Source organism: Ostrea edulis, chromosome 1, assembly GCF_947568905.1.
Source record: "Ostrea edulis chromosome 1, xbOstEdul1.1, whole genome shotgun sequence".
Taxonomy (NCBI): Eukaryota; Metazoa; Mollusca; class Bivalvia; order Ostreida; family Ostreidae; genus Ostrea; species Ostrea edulis.
The window spans coordinates 110,031,799-110,048,932 of NC_079164.1; the positions used below are offsets into that span (position 1 = coordinate 110,031,799).

A 17,134-nucleotide genomic window follows, 5' to 3' on the forward strand; every position below is an offset into this window, starting at 1 on the left:
GGGGTCAGCCTTTTTTTCGACAAAAAAAATAATAATGTTATGTACTGCGATACAAATTCGAGACTGATCAGGCGAGTCATGTCGCCCGGAGGCCTATTTTTTTATATCATTCTAGATATCTCTCGCAAAACTGAACAAATTTTGTTCTACATGTCCTATTAAAAAATTTTTGAGAAAAAAGTTATTGATTGCGACATTTATCAGACTGTTAAGGTGAGTCATAAGGCCTGTGGGCCTTTCTCTTGATATCGTTTGAAAAATCTTGCAAAACTGAACAACTTTTGTTCTACATGTCTTATCAAAAGTTTTTCGAGAAAAAAGTTATTGATTGTGACACTAATCAAACTGTTCAGGCGAGCCATGAGGCCTGTTCGCCTTTTTCATGATGTTGTTCGAAAGATCTTGCAAAACTGAACAACTTTTGTTCTAGATGTCTTATTAAAGGTTTCTTGACAAAAATGTTATAGCTTGCAACAATAACCCAACTGTGCAGGTGAGCCATGGGACCCGCAGGCCTATTTATTAACATCGTTAGTTAACACTTGCGAAACTGAACAACATTTGTTCTACATGTCTTATCAAAAGTTTCTCGAGAAAAAAGTTATTGATTGTGACACTAATCAAACTGTTCAGGCAAGCCATGATGTCCTTTCGTCTTTTTCATGATGTTGTTCGAAAGATCTTGCAAAACTGAACAACTTTTGTTCTAGATGTTTTATTAAAAGTTTCTTGACAAAAATGTTATAGATTGGAACAATAATCCAACTGTTCAGGTGAGCCATGAGACCTGCAGGCCTATTTATTATTATCATTAGATAGATCTTGCAAAACTGAACAACCGAGAGCGGCAGAGATTCTTTAATTTATAGCACTTAAATGATCGATGTTTGTAAAACATTACCGAAGCTAAATTTTACGTCTAGACAATATATTTGTATCATTATTTATGAACGAAAATCTCGGTCAAATTCTTATCTCATCACATTTAAAATTGGACGGAAGACCCACTCGTTGCTCGCAACGAGATCGCATCTAGTTATTATTTTTATTCTTTCTTTTTTTTCCTTACCGATTTTGTGCAGAGGATTTCTCAGAGATGGATTGATCGATTTACTTCAAATTTTTAGGGTTGATGCATTGCTATCTGAAGTTTATATCTTTTTTTGGATTTTTGAAATTTCACTTCCACTTGCAAGTTATCCCCCTTTTATCGATTTTCAGATGACCAATCTCAAAAACGATAAAAGCTAGAGTGCTGAAATTTTCTGTGATGTTAGACGACATGTTGTAGTTGTGCACATGTGTTTTAAAAATTTCCGGAAGTGCCTAGTATGGAAGCTCGGTAGGGGTCGAAAATGAAGTTTAAAAAAGTGTCCAATTTGTTTCCACGTTTTAAATCATAACTTTTTACTCGTAAATATTTTGCTTAGACATATATAACAAAAGTTGTACAGTTTATTGAGGTCTTTCGTGTCATATCAAGAAATGGGCCCATAGGCCTCATGGCTCGCCTGAACCATTGAATTTCTGTTACAATGATTAACTTTTTTCTCACGAAACTTTTGATAAGACATGTAGAACGACCCCTATCTGCGCATGCATGAATTAATAGTGCAAGTCCAACATAGATTGAGAAATAAAAATAAAATAACACACACAAACAAATGCAACATCAATAGATTACAAGATGCAAATAAATGAAAACTTGTGTGCATTACAACTTTTAACACAGGCATATAGAACTGTCACATTTCAAATAACTGTCAGATTTACTTCAATTTTCATAGGGACAGGCATGCACTGTGCAAATTTCAGCCAACCCAATATTAGTAAACAAAAGTTTGGTTAGTTGGGTAGGTTAGTTGTGACTAATATAAATTTACCTACAGTTTAATGATATTAGTAGTTAGTTGTGACTAATGACTTTTTCCTACAATCTCATAAATTCCAGTAATTAAGATAGTTCCAGATTTCAATAATACTCTGTTTTAACATCGTTAGTTAACGCTTGCGAAACTGAACAACTTTTGTTCTACATGTCTTGTCAAAAGTTTCTCGATAAAAAAGTTTTTAATGTTATTAATTGCGATACAAATTTGACTGTTCAGGCAAGCCATGACGCCCGGAGGTCAATTTTTTGATTTTCTTAGATAGATCTTGCAAAACTGAACAACTTTTATTAGCTCACCTGAGCTGAAAGCTCAAGTGAGCTTTTCTGATCACCCGTACTCCGGCGTCCGTCCGTCCGTCTGTAAACTTTTCACATTTTCAACTTCTTCTCAACAACCACTGGGCCAATTTCAACCAAAGTTGGCACAAAACATCCTTAGGTAAAGGGAATTCTAAATTGTTAAAATAAAGGGTCAGGCCACCTTCCAAGGGGGAGATAATCAAGAAAAGGTAAAAATAGGGTAGGGTCATTAAAAAATCTTCTTCTCAAGAACCACTGGGCCAGAAAAGATGAAATTTATAGATAAGCTTTATTAGGTAGTGCAGATTCTAAATTGTTAAAATCATGGCCCCCGGGGGTCGGATGGGGCCACAATAGGGGATCAAAGTTTTACATACAAATATATAGGGAAAATCTTTAAAAATCTTCTTCTCAAGAACCACTGAGCCAGAAAAGCTGAGATTTATATGAAAGCTTCCTTATATAATGCAGATTCTAAATTGTTAAAATCATGGCCCCCGGGGGTCGGATGGGGCCACAATAGGGGTCAAAGTTTTACATACAAATATATAGGAAAATCTTTAAAAATCTTCTTCTCAAGAACCACTGAGCCAGAAAAGCTGAGATTTATATGAAAGCTTCCTTATATAATGCAAATTCTAAATTGTTATAATCATGGCCCCCGGGGGTCGGATGGGGCCACAATAGGGGGTTAAAATTTTAGATACAAATATATAGGGAAAATCTTTAAAAATCTTCTTCTCAAGAACCACTGAGCCAGAAAAGCTGAGATTTATATGAAAGCTTCCTTATATAATGCAGATTCTAAATTGTTAAAATCATGGCCCCCGGGGGTCGGATGGGGCCACAATAGGGGGTCAAAGTTTTACATACAAATATATAGGGAAAATCTTTAAAAATCTTCTTCTGAAGAACCACTGAGCCAGAAAAGCTGAGATTTATATGAAAGCTTCCTTATATAATGCAAATTCTAAATTGTTAAAATCATGGCCCCCGGGGGTCGGATGGGGCCACAATAGGGGGTCAAAATTTTACATACAAATATATAGGGAAAATCTTTAAAAATCTTCTTCTCAAGAACCACTGAGCCAGAAAAGCTGAGATTTATATGAAAGCTTCCTTATATAATGCAGATTCTAAATTGTTAAAATCCTGGCCCCCGGGGGTCGGATGGGGCCACAATAGGGGATCAAAGTTTTACATACAAATATATAGGAAAATCTTTAAAAATCTTCTTCTCAAGAACCACTGAGCCAGAAAAGCTGAGATTTATATGAAAGCTTCCTTATATAATGCAGATTCTAAATTGTTAAAATCATGGCCCCCGGGGGTCGGATGGGGCCACAATAGGGGTCAAAGTTGTTTTGTTTTTTTTTTCTTTCTTTTTTTCATTTTTTTTTTTTTTTTTTTTTTTTTTTTTTGATATAGTGCAGATTCAAGTTCGTTAAAATCATGGACCCCGGGAATTGAATGGGGCCTCAAGGGGGGCATCAAAGTTTTACATACAAATTTATAGGAATAATCTTTTAAAATCTTCTTCTCAAGAACCACTGAACCAGAAAAGCTGAGATTTATATGAAAGCTTCCTGATATAGTGCAGATTATAAATTGCTAAGATCATGGCCCCCGGGGGTCGGATGGGGCCACAATAGGGGGTCAAAGTTTTACATACAAATATATAGAAAAAATCTTTAAAAATCTTCTTCCCAGAACCACTAAGCCAGAAAAGCTGAGATTTATATGAAAGCTTTTTGATATATAGTACAGATTCTAAATTGTTAAAATCCTGGCCCCTGGGGGTCAGATGGGGCCACAATAGGGGATCAAAGTTTTACATACAAATATATATGAAAAATCTTTAAAAATCTTCTTCTCAAGAACCACTAAGCCAGAAAAGCTAATATTTACATGAAAGCTTTCTGGCATAGTGCAGATTCAAGTTTGTTCAAATCATGGCCCCTGGGGTAGGATGGGGCTACAAGGGGGGATCAAAGTTTTTCATACAAATATATAGGGACATTCTTTTAGAATCTTCTTCTCAAGAACCACTGAGTCTGAATAGCTGATATTCACATGAACAGCTTCCTAACATAGAGCAGAGCTAAGTTTGTTCAAATCATGGCCCCCTGTTGTAGGATGGGGCCACAATAGGGGATCAAAGTTTTACATACAAATATATAGGAATTTTTTAAAAAAAATCTTCTTCTCAAGAACCACTGAGCCAGAAAAGCTGATATTTACATGAAAGCTTTCTGATATAGTGCAGATTCAAGTTTGTTCAAATCATGGCCCCTGAGGATAGGATGGGGCCACAAGGGGGGATCAGAGTTTTACATACAAATATATAGGAAAAATCTTCAAATATCTTCTTCTCGTGAACCATTGGGCCAAAGAAGTTCACATTTACAAGAAAAATTTCTGACATAGTGTAGATTCAAGTTTGCGAAAACTATGGCCTCCAGGGGTAGATTGGGGCCATGATAAGGACTACGGTTTTACATGCAAATATATATAGAAAGTCTTCTGATATGGACCAAGGTGACTCAGGTGAGCGATGTGGCCCATGGGCCTCTTGTTCTACATGTTTTATCAAAAGTTTCCTGAGAAAAAAGTTAATCATTGTAACAGAAATTCAATGGTTCAGGCGAGCCATGAGGCCCATTTCTTGATATGGCACGAAAGATCTCAATAAACTGTACAACTTTTGTTATATATGTCTAAGCAAAATATTTACGAGTAAAAAGTTCTGATTTAAAACGTGGGAAAAAATTGGGCACTTTTTTAAACTCCATTTTCGAAATTTGGCATGCAAGTAATTAAAACGTTATAATCTATGCAAGGAGACAGGCAAATTATGCATACCGCACCTAGTTTCTGATTTTTAAGGCATTTAAAGTGAGTGGGTAGTTTTTTTTTATTTGGTTCAAAGTTAGACCCCTTTCTATATCACAGAGTTTGGGCCCAAACGGGCTGGTATCACAGAGTTTGGGCCCAAATGGGTTTAGCCCCTGTGTATCCATATATTGGTGAGTTTGGAATGCATATTGAATGTTATTATAAATTAATGTTTGAGTTCTTGTCGGTCTTTGTAAAGGGATCCTATTATAGTAAACTTGATTGTCAACAGTAATTTTCGAAGGCATGTAAAGAGGGCTCGAAATTAGCGAGAATTACTCGCAAAATGCGAGTACATTTGAAAAATAGCAAGTAAAAATAGTGGACACTCGAAAATCTTAGCGAGTGGTGATTTACAAACCATGATCGTATCCGTTTTATACGGTGATGCGTTATTCGCTTTTCTTAACTTGCATTCAGAATCATACAAATGCTTACATTAACGACTGATTTCAACAATCGTTTCTATCCGTCTTTTTCTTTTATGATTTTTTAAGAAACTCAGAGTCAAACAAATGCTTTAGAGGTCGGGCATCGCATTGATTATGATGAAAAATATAGACATGTGCCTCGAGTCCTGTTCACTTATAGGGGTGATTAAATTGAATTCCAAGTATAAAGTTTTTGTTATTCATTTATCTAAAAAAAAAAAACAATCGGAGTCTATGTTTTGCCAAGTTTTCCGGTAGTCATTTTTATCAGAATGACCTACATTATATTTACATTAATTTATAGTCATATTGATGTCGGGTTGTAGACTAGTGATGACATGAGTGCACTGCTCGGCGCGTAGACAGTTATCAAAAAAGTTCATGGGACTCGTGATCGTGCTGCTTATAAACCATGAGTCCGGGATTCACTTTGAAAAATCCCTAGTGACACCCCTGATGTGACATGAAATTGGAAGACATATTAGATCTAGACCTGCGGTAAACAGGTTGTGGATTAGAGGTGCAATGGTCAAGAGTCTCGACCTAAACATTGCACCATATGATTTACGTAACTCAGTGTCTTCTCCAAACGATGCCTGTTGACCCACTAGGCTCAATGATGATGGGTAAAATCATTGATTAAAAAAATACTATGAAAAAAGAGCACTGCTTCATTATTTTTATTTTAGCTTGTAGGTTTTCATTTTAGGCTGTGGATTTTTTACCCACAGGCTAAAATTAGCCTGTGGTAGAAAAAGTTAATTTCGACCCCTGTGTAAAAAGAAATAACATACAAATTAATATTCAATTTCTTTAAATAGATGCACCCCCTGCTGCCCCACAACTGACAGCTGTTGGATCTACGTCAGTGAATGAAGGACAGTCCATTACATTACGGTGTACCTTGTCTACGCTGGGTAACCCTCACATCACGTGGAGCTGGGTGTGTGAAGATGACACACTGACCACTGGAGTGACCAATACAGGGACCCAGTCAGAGCTGACATTGACAGCCAACAGAAAGTACAACCAGAGAACGTGTCAGTGTAGAGCCACAAGTCCCAGACCGTCATTGTCGTATAACAGGGCGTCAAGAACACATACCATCACTGTGTACTGTAAGTACATTTCTTGAAAATGTATGATTGCTCCATCCTCTGATGTGATTTATCATTGATAATGGTAAAGTAGAAAAACTATTAATTTCCAATTTATATTGTTTAATTTAATCATTAAACAAAGTTGGAATAGTAAAATACAATCCAAACAAGCTGTTAACTTACCAGTGTCACAGTGGTTTTTCCCCCCTTTATATAACTAGTACCGATAAACAGTACCACTCCCAGTGCCAAAAAACGTTGATTATTCCCAATTTTGAGAATAAAAATTCCTAATTCACTTGCCGAGAAATAGACCACTGACATCGTAAATTTACATAGTCTGAAATATTGTATGAGTTAGCTAAAATATTCACTTCCGGTATTAAATCGAAAGTACTGATCATGACAGTGCGTGTGTTGTAGAGCTACAGTGATTCTAGAATGAGATGAATACTTCTTGTTTTGTTCTTTATTTTTTTTCTTTAAGTTGAAATATTTTTTTTTTACTTTAAGTTGAAATCATTTGCCGATACATTTGTAGAAAATTCCCAATTTGTTCGAATTTGACACTATTTTTCCCATGACTAGTACCAGTGGGTAGAAAAAAGACGCTGGTCGATATGTATGTTAAATAGACATAAATAATGGCCTTCATTTTGCAGTTACTGCCCTTACACCGGAAGTAGGGGGTGTGCTTACCAATGGGGCCCTAAAGCTTCAGATAAAATAGTAGTAACAAATATGGTATTGTAAAGCTTACAATATCAGAATCTTTATTATGGGCTGAGTTTTAACAGATTTTTTTTATATTTGATATAAAAACAAAGTTTAGTTTATTTGATTTTACGAAGAACTCTTTTTGGGTCACCTGAGTCACTCAGGTGACCTATTGCTATTGGTCTTTGTGTGTCGTCCGTGCGTTAACAGCTAGCTTCTTCACAGAAACTACTGGGCCAGTCTTGACCGAATTTGATATGTATATATATAGCTAGCATCTTTAGGTGAAGGAGACTGGAAATTGTAAATTTCATGACCCCTCACCCTAAGGGGCCTTGATTTGGGGGTAAAAACTGTAAGATTGATGTATTTCTTTTAAAAAATCTTCTTTTGCTCCTGGGCATCTAGCAGAGAAAAAAATTATATAGTAATGATGAGCAAGATCGAAGCTTCTACCAAAATTGTAAATTTATCTAGCAGAGAAAAAAATTATATAGTAATGATGAGCAAGATCGAAGCTTCTACCAAAATTGTAAATTTTTTGACCCCCGGAGTAGGGGTTCAGTGACCCCAGGGTGGGACCAAACTTACTATATACAGTGTTTATGTGTAAAACACTTAATACATCTTCTTTAGTGCTTAGATACCACAGACCCTGAAGCGTATTGCTACACCACTTGCATAGAACGGTACGAAACGATTCTTGCACGGAACGGTGAACGGTTTGCACGAAACGCTGAACGGTGTGCACGGAACGGTGATTGTTTGCACGAAACGCTTTGCACGAAATGCTGACCACTTTGCAGGTGTGGCTTGCACACTTTGTGAACGGTTTTCACGAAACGGTAGGCATGGCCTGCACGCTTTGATTTTTTTTTCCGGTATTATTTGGCTCAAATAGTTTCAATATAATGGCAGTATTCTAGGTATTAAGAAAAGGATGAGAAAGAAATGATAATGATTCATTTTAAAATGATTGCTCATGTACGACGCGGTAAATTTCATTTTTGCTTATTAGATCAATAAATTATGAACACGTTGCAATGAAAACAAATGAATTCTTTTTTTTAAAAAGATGCATAAATTGTATTGTCATGGAATATTTATTATTCAGCTTTATTTATTCATTGCTCTATAAAATTTATTGAAAAAGTCGCGTCTGTATCGCTATTTTTGTACATTCAATCTGAGTGCCGTTAAAACGCGTGTGCAATTTGTATATTCTAGGCCTCTTCTCTAAGACCGATTTTTTCTTTTTTATTAAAGATAGATCTTTAATAAACATATATGTATGACAACAGATAAAATGATTTTAAAAAATTCTCTTTGTTAATATCTTCTATGATTTGATATATATGACAAGAGAGATAATTTAACTCTTAACTCTAGATCCTAATTAATGACTCTTCAGTGAAAGAAGGTACTTTGTGTGTAAGGAAGTTGACAGAGCTGGTGGTGAATAAAGTGCAGTGTGGAAAGTATTTCTGATTTACTTAATAGTGTCTCTAAGAATAGACCCAGCCGTGTTTAAAATTTGTAAGTCTGGAACATATTCTCGGGCGGGAGGGGGGTGCATCTTGGCAGTCGATAAGAACCTGTCACCTTGGATAAGAAGGGATGATACAAAACAAAAACAGGTCTTGAAACTAACTTTTTACATCACCAGCCCAGCCAGACTAATAGGGTATAATTGCAACCACAGTCCGCAGAAAAAATTACCAGTCCACCAGAGTTTTTCAGAAATAAATAAACATATTTCGTTCATGTTAATTGAACAGTCGATATGCCCACCTAGGAACATCTAAACTCTTGGCTGAAGTGGCTTAGCCACTTGATAGCAAAAACAATGGGGAAATATACACAAACTTCCCTCCACTATATTGGGTTCAAACCATTACCGTGGAAACAAAACCCATAACACCAACTTGATTTACCCATTTATTGATAACATAACCAGCTGAACACAAGCTGTGCACACAACAGGAAAGTGGAGATAAATGGCCGCATTGCTTACTAAAGCCCAGGTCTGGGGGGAACAACCGAGCTACCAACACACAAGGTGCATAACGGGCAAAACGGGGGCCTTGTGTTGGGCACAAGTGCCAATGGAGTCCCATGTATAGAAAACAACATGTGGACAGGGGTTGCATTGGTTGACATATCTGTTTACCCTGTTTCCCAAAGAATTGCTTCCTGGTTGATAGTACTGCTGACACTGAGTACTCCAAGGAAAGCCTCCCCTCCTGTTAAAAGAGGTGGAGGGGGCCCCGGTCTGGCAGACACACGTGGACCCCAATTTACCGAGGGGTATTCTTTCCCCAATAAACATATTAACACCTGAGGGGTTATTCTTCCCCCAATAAACATTAACACCTGAGGGTTTATTCTTCCCCCAATAAACACCTGAGGGTTTATTCTTCACCCAATAAACCACACATGCCCTCGGTCTTGATTGACAGATGGGGGGAAACACAGGCCAGAAATGTCCCAAAATGCCCCCCAGACCCGCCACAAACATTGATATAATGTTCGGCCATTTCCCTAGACCCAAAAACACCTTATAGATGTAGGCCATCTCCTGTAGGTAATTGGGCAGAAATTTTTGGCAAGAACTATTTGCATCAATTTCCCCAAGGGGAATTTAAGAGCCACAGGTTCACACTGAGCACCACAGGCGCCAAGGAGTTGTGAATGGTGTAATATGCTATCTGAGACTACTCGAGACTGATTTACAAAGATAAATGCATGTGATTACGGCTTGCAATGACAAATTGAACAAAGTCCAAATGTATTGGACATGGCAGGATGAATACGTGGATTATGACTTTTGATTATGGGATGTACTTAGAACTAAATCAGACACACAAGGAAAATCTCCGATACAAGTCAGAAAGACCTGCACTTAAACAGGTGTAAATACAGAGTCAACCCAGACATGCCACATGTACCAATTTTTGTCGGCACCAATGAAAGATTGCTTTCAAAAAGGAGAAATTTAGTCTCCCAAATGGTGAAGAAACTGACCAACTCTGGACAGGGAACGTTAATTTCCAATATAACTACATGAACCAGGAAAATCCCGACACGAGTCTGAAAGACCTGCACTTAAACAGGTGTAAATTCTGAGCTGACCCATATATGACACGTGTACCAATTTTTGTCGATCCCAATGAAAGATTGCTTTCAAAAAGAAGAAATCTAGTCTCCCAAATGGGGAAAAAACTGACCAACTCTGGACAGGGAATGTTAATTTCCCATATCACTACCTGAACAAGGTAAATCTCCGACACGAGTCTGAAACACCTGCACTTAAACAGTGGGAAATTCTGAGCCGACCCAGACATGCCACGGGTACCAATTTTTGTTGGTCCCAATGAAAGATTGCTTTTAAAAAGAGGAAATCTAGTCTCCCAAATGGTGAAAAAACTGACCAACTATGGACAGGGAATGTTAATTTCCAATATCACTACATGAACCAGGAAAATCTCCGACACGATCGCGTCAGAAAGACCTGCACTTCAACAGTTGTGAATTCTGAGCCGACCCAGACATGCCACGTGTACCAAATTGTTTGACACCAATGAGAAAACTAGTCTTCCAAATGGTGAAAAACTGACCAACTCTGGACAGGGAATGTTAATTTCCGATACAACTACATGAACAAGGAAAATCTGACATGAGTCTGAATGACCTGCACTTATACAGGTGTAAATTCCGAGCCGACCCAGTGACAAATTTTGTTGGCACCAATGGGAGATTGCTTTCATAAAGGAGAAATCTAGTCTTCCAAATGGGGGGAAAACTGACCAACTCTGGACAGGGAACACTTAATTTACCATGTTTTTGGCAATTTGTCCAAAAGTCGACCCACTTAGTGATAACTTGAAAACTGAATACTATTCTAACCTTTTCATCATAAATTGCATTTGCTAAGGACGTAGGAATTTTTATTGGGCATGGCACAGAAAGAGTGCTGGATTACACCTTGGTAATATGATATCCTACGTGGATGTGAACAAGAAAAACTATGACAAATGGGATGGCAGAAGCATACGTGTGTGAATTCTGATCCAACCCAGACATGCTACATGTAAAAATCACTGCAAACCAACACAAAAAGGGGAAAAACACGTTGACCAACTCTGTACAGGAGACACTGCTTAAGCGAAAGCAAGTTGACCCCCCCCCCCCCCCCCCCCCCCCCCCCCCCCCCCCCCCCCCCCCTAGATGTAATGGTTTACATTAAAACAATCTGGAAGTATAAGTGTAGGTTGCTTGGAGTGCGAGATGGACTAGAACATAGGGGCTGTAGTGTCTATGGAATTGACTGCTGGGTAGGCCCCACTGCAACATATGAATGAAATTACCAAGGGGGTGACTGAATGCTCCGACGTATATCTTGCGGTGTGATGTACCATAGCCAAAGTTACGGATTGATAGGACCTGAACCAAAAGTTGACAGGTGTGTATGTGATACCCGACAACCCCGATGTGGTGAGACAAGTGTCTCGGATGTACTGGTTTTAAACATTGTCTGCAAAAGACTAACGTAGCAGTGCCCTGTAATACTCAGGATGTGCTGGATTTTTGGCTTAAACCGGGCATGGTTTCCCCAACTCCTAGTATCACCCCCACGATGAATCCACGGGGTTTGCATGGCCAAGTGAAACCATTCACTCCCAGTATGCTTAAAGGTGAAAAGGAACCTAACCGGAGATAGGAATTGCCGATACAGATGACCTTTTGGCCATATTGTACATGTATGATTATATAACAAATGGGTTCGAGTACCTGTGAAGGCGAGACCAACATGGCCATATGACCGATAAATTGGGAGAAAAGAATTGGTTGTGGTAGAGTACTCGTTACAACCGGAAGGAGAAGCCCGCCCCCACCAACCTGGGGTGTAAAAAATTGACAAAAGTTGACGTTGAGCAACGAGTATAGCGTTCGTTGGACATGACTATTGATATTGCAACATGGTCAGCACATTAAAGAGCCCACTCTTGCTACCGCCCTGGTTTTGGGAACAAGTTAATCTGTGGTACCTGACCCACAGTGAGCGACCCTAGCGCAGGGTGTGTGGAAGACGTAAAAAATTTGGAGGCTTCCATGGTGTTGTTGTGCTCAAACATGGTTGAAAAACTGACAGTTTTGACTAGACCTGAGGGGAGATGGACTGGGTTAAAATAAACAAAATATGGTGCAGATGCAAGTAGCTGCATGTATCTGGTATGACAAAACCGATTCTACTGGCAGGATCCTAGACTGTCAGATGGTGGATATGACAGTGAGTAGAATGACAACGAAACTGCTTGCGTGGTGAAAATTTGCTGTGTTTGGGGTGCTCTGCACCCTATGACTAAATGGGGGTAAATGAGGTTAACGCTTACACAACCTGAACTATTGGGTATGTGTAATAAAAGTTCTTTGGTCTAGCCGAAAAGTATAGATAAAAGCAGGTATACAAGACTTATGTAATAGTTCGTACACCCGTGCAAACCATCGTTACTATTGCCAAGCAGAGCAACTGCCTTAGACCTAGATTTTTTTTTTTTTTTTTTTTTGATGATGCATGGCTATTGGTAACCAATATATATATATATATAAAAGCTGGTATTAAATAATAGGACCTACAAGTGCAGTATGGGTAACTGGAATTTATGCCAATCTTCCTCCACTACCAACTGGGTATATTACTTTAAACTTATGTGTTGTGATAGGATATGAACCAACCACAGAACTAGAAAGTGGTTTGTGATAAACATGTTGCCTGATATAGACTTTACCAAATGGCAGAATTGGGTAGTGGATTTCCTCAATGTAGAGGTTACGTAGTAATGGAATAACAATTGGCTGATACCAACAAGTGAGCCAATAAGCATGCTGCTGTATACAGAGTTACTACAAAGTGATGGGAAAGTAAAGGGTATATATCTGCAATTGTGAGTGAAACGGTGGTAACTTATTACATTACCGGTGCTTGTGTTACAATAGAAAAAGAAGGGGGAATTAAACATATAAATATACGAAATGGAGTTTAAACAGACATGACTATAATATTTAGGCCCTATACCATATGAATTACTAACAGCCATTTCAGGCATTTGTAGAACAGTTGATTTGCAGATATAAATTATATTTGGTTTGCAAGAAGTATCTGCATAGTAATACTTGCCTAACTTTGCTGCGAGGTAAGCAGGTGAAAACTGTTGCACCCAGGTTCCTATGGGAATATTTGCTTGCCTTGGCTGCTAGGTAACCGTAAGCTGGATGCCCATATCCAATACCTGAATTCGGCTCTCACCAGTTTCATCTCCGGGGAACTCGTCTATGCATGCTGATGCATTATAGAATACAGCAAGCATGGCTGTTAACCTCCTGATGTCCAGGTGCCTATGCTTGATTATGGCTCTCAATAGGTTTAATCTCCGGGGGAAAATTGTCTATGCTGCTACACAAATTTTTATAGCAGACACATGTGCTTGGGTGGAATTCCCAGCCTGGCTTATTCAGTCTTCCTTTGCACCTAGGTAGGGATATTCGTCGTCTGGTGAGCTGGCCCTGGATTTAGCGCTTTGTAGTAGCTGTTGTAGGGTGTGTGATGAAGGATGATAGCGGATTTCTGACAATTTTCAACAATTGATGGCTGGTGCCACATTTGACAGTGGCGGGTAAATGTTACAGGAAGTAGTAATGGGTTGTTAACTTGTACGGTAGAGACTTCCGGTTAAGAGATTAGACAAGTTGTACCACAAATGTTTCTCAAACTGGATACAAAACCGATATACAAATATCTAGTCAATTAACTGGGATTATTTGTATATAGCATCAAATAATCTATATTATTAAAATGAAATAACGGAATTTAACTTGATATGTCTCAGACAATATTGTAACACTTATGTGAGATTTCTATTTACTAATCTGGTTCATCTGGTATCTATACATAGTAATGCCAAATATGTGTTTAAGATTCCATAAGTATGTTTTTCCAAAATGATGTTTTAGAAAATCGACCAGTCCCATCGGACTGACTAAAACAAATGTCAGTCAGTCCGCCAGACTTTTAACCAGTCACAGACTGACGGGCATATGTTAATTTCGAGCCCTGAAAAAGAAACAATCAAAATATGATTGAAATAGATTGAGAAATAAATCATATAAATGAATAAATAAAACAAATAATGACTAACTACAGTAATGATCAACTAATATGCGAGCGGATCTAACATCCAATTTTAATGAGATTGTTGCATTTGCCTCAATTCTAAACCTGTAGAAAACTGCATTCATTTTTGAAAGACAAAAGATATGAACACCTCTTTTGTCACATTTCAATTGCCCCGCCGATTTTCACATCTTCTGTAGTAATGTTAATTTCAAATACTCGGATTAGCTGACCTCTATTGTGAAAAAAAAGGACCTTGGAATTTGCGTAGAATATACAAGTTATACACAGGTCGGTCTTTGCATTATGCAGATATTAGTTTTGATAAACGATTTTGATGAAAATATTTTTATTTAAAGAGAGAAACTTGATCATACAAATGTAACAAGACAAATGAATTATTCCTATATACAAAAAAAAAAAAAAAAAAAAAAGATAACGAGGGGAGAGATATACATGTCTCTGCACTTGCTAGAAACTCTAACCAAGGGTGAGAAAATGGTATATGGGATTTTGCTCTGCCTAAAATTGTTTTCTTTCGATTATTTGCAGATTTTTACTGCCGAAAGCCCATCTTAGAAGCATTTTGAAATAATTGGTCAAATTCCCAACAATGTTTACCTGTCCTACATCCCATGCCGAAATGACTTGCACGGTCTGTATGTTTCTAAGGGCGTGGTTTGAACGATCTGCATGTTTTTATGGGCGTGGCTTGATCCTGCACGGAACGATTCTTGCACGAAACGATTTGCACGGAACGGTGAATGGTCTGCATGAAACGCTGAACGGTTTGCACGGAACGAAACGAAACGCTTTGGTGGTGTAGTAGCACGCTTCAGGGTCTGTTAATTGAAACTAAATGGATATTTAGAAGGAGCAGATAGTCCTTTACTAACATTGTAAATTTCATGAACCTAGGGGTAGGGGTTTTGGTGTCAGGGTGAGACCAAAATGGTCAGTTATTAAATGTGTGAACAATAGAACATTTTCAACTTTTTCATTATAACTATATAATATTCCGATTCTTTTCAAATTTGGTATGAAGCATCTTTGAGACAAGGGGGACATAAACTGTAAATTTCAGGATTCCTGCACCCCTGGGGCCTTAGGGACAGGCAAAAACTGCCCAAAATTGACCAATTTTCAAAAATCTTCTCTAGAACTACACATGTTTAAGAAAAACTAAATGTGTGGTGATGTAGAGCAGAAAGGCCTCTACCAAACTTGTAAATTTTATGATCCCTGTGGTAGGGGTTCTGACCCCTAGACGAGGGCCATGAAACTTACTACAGTGGAGCCTCGTTAATCCGGACACTTTGGTTCCCAGCAAAATCGTCCGGATAAATGAAGTGTCCGGATAATTGAATCGCATATTTTCTATCTTTACATAAGTAACCAAGATGTGCCTACTTTATTGATGCATAGTGAGTTAAACACATTCTATCATTGGATTTGACCATTTGCATTAGTAAATAAATTAATATGATGATGTTAACATTTACATGTATTTCAAAGCACTAAAATTTAATGTACTGTTCAGTGTATTTGTCTGTGCTTACATTGTACGTATAGATGAACCCTACAAATAAATATACAAAACTGCATGTGTACCGTATGCACTAAAACAAATAATGAAACACTTTATGTAACTATAAATAAATTAATCATTAGTAACTAACATAATCATTTACACTTCAAACATTTCATCACACTTTTACTTCTTAAAGAGGCCTGTAATTTCCACCTGTCACGATTCACGGGTTCGGCGGTCTGTTAAAACAATCTTCATCGTCCAAAATTTATATAAAAATTTCGTGATTATCATGTCAGTTGACAACATTCTTTAACCAAAATTCAATCTGCCAGAGTTTAGATTTCTTGTTCTATAATTATCCAAGACAATATCGGGAGAACAAAAATCATTTAAGTTCGTAATATCAAGACTGACTACTGCTTTGATCTAGCCACGAGCATCTATTATTTTCATGATGCGATAATAACGGAACAAAACTCAGGTGAAACAAACATTATGGGTACATACAAAATTTAATTGTCATTTTCCTTAAAATGGTAATTTTCACACTTCTACCCAGAGTTTAAAAATTCGAAAGCAATGAAGCTCTACAACATCGTAACAAGAATCAATCGTACATAGGTACATTCTACATGCGTGACATTCTAAACGTTAAAAACTTACTACATATACATGTGCATGAACATACATGTATATTTCACGCCAATCAACAATATAAAATCCAGAATCTAGAAGTATAATCTACACTCTTTAGATTTGCATAAGCCGATAATCAATTTACGAATCAGTACAATTGATATGTGTAGCATTTAAAAAAAATTATCATTACGGCATGATGTTTAATTTATTAATACTATTAGACTATAGAATAATATATGCTCCAGATTTATATATAAAATTCAGCACTACACGCAATAAAGATCTTATGTACGAAAATTGGCAATACAATGTCTCGATCGGCACGTGCTATCTAACTGACATATCATCACACACCACCTAATTATAGGGAGGTGTTGACAGGGTACAGGTAATCGCTTCAATTAGACAGTTTGGCTTGTTTTCTTTATAATTTACGCCTTGCTAAAATTGTCCGAC

At 37.6% G+C, this 17,134-nt stretch overlaps 1 protein-coding gene across 1 annotated transcript in view; it reads left to right on the forward strand.

The window, feature by feature from the left end:
* LOC125678927 (hemicentin-2-like) overlaps positions 1-17,134 on the forward strand; it is a 136,008-nt gene that overhangs the window by 44,279 nt on the left and 74,595 nt on the right. The window contains exon 6 of the mRNA XM_056145654.1: positions 6,339-6,635. Within this exon, the coding sequence (XP_056001629.1) occupies positions 6,339-6,635 (297 nt within the window). The remainder of the gene's footprint in view (positions 1-6,338; positions 6,636-17,134) is intronic.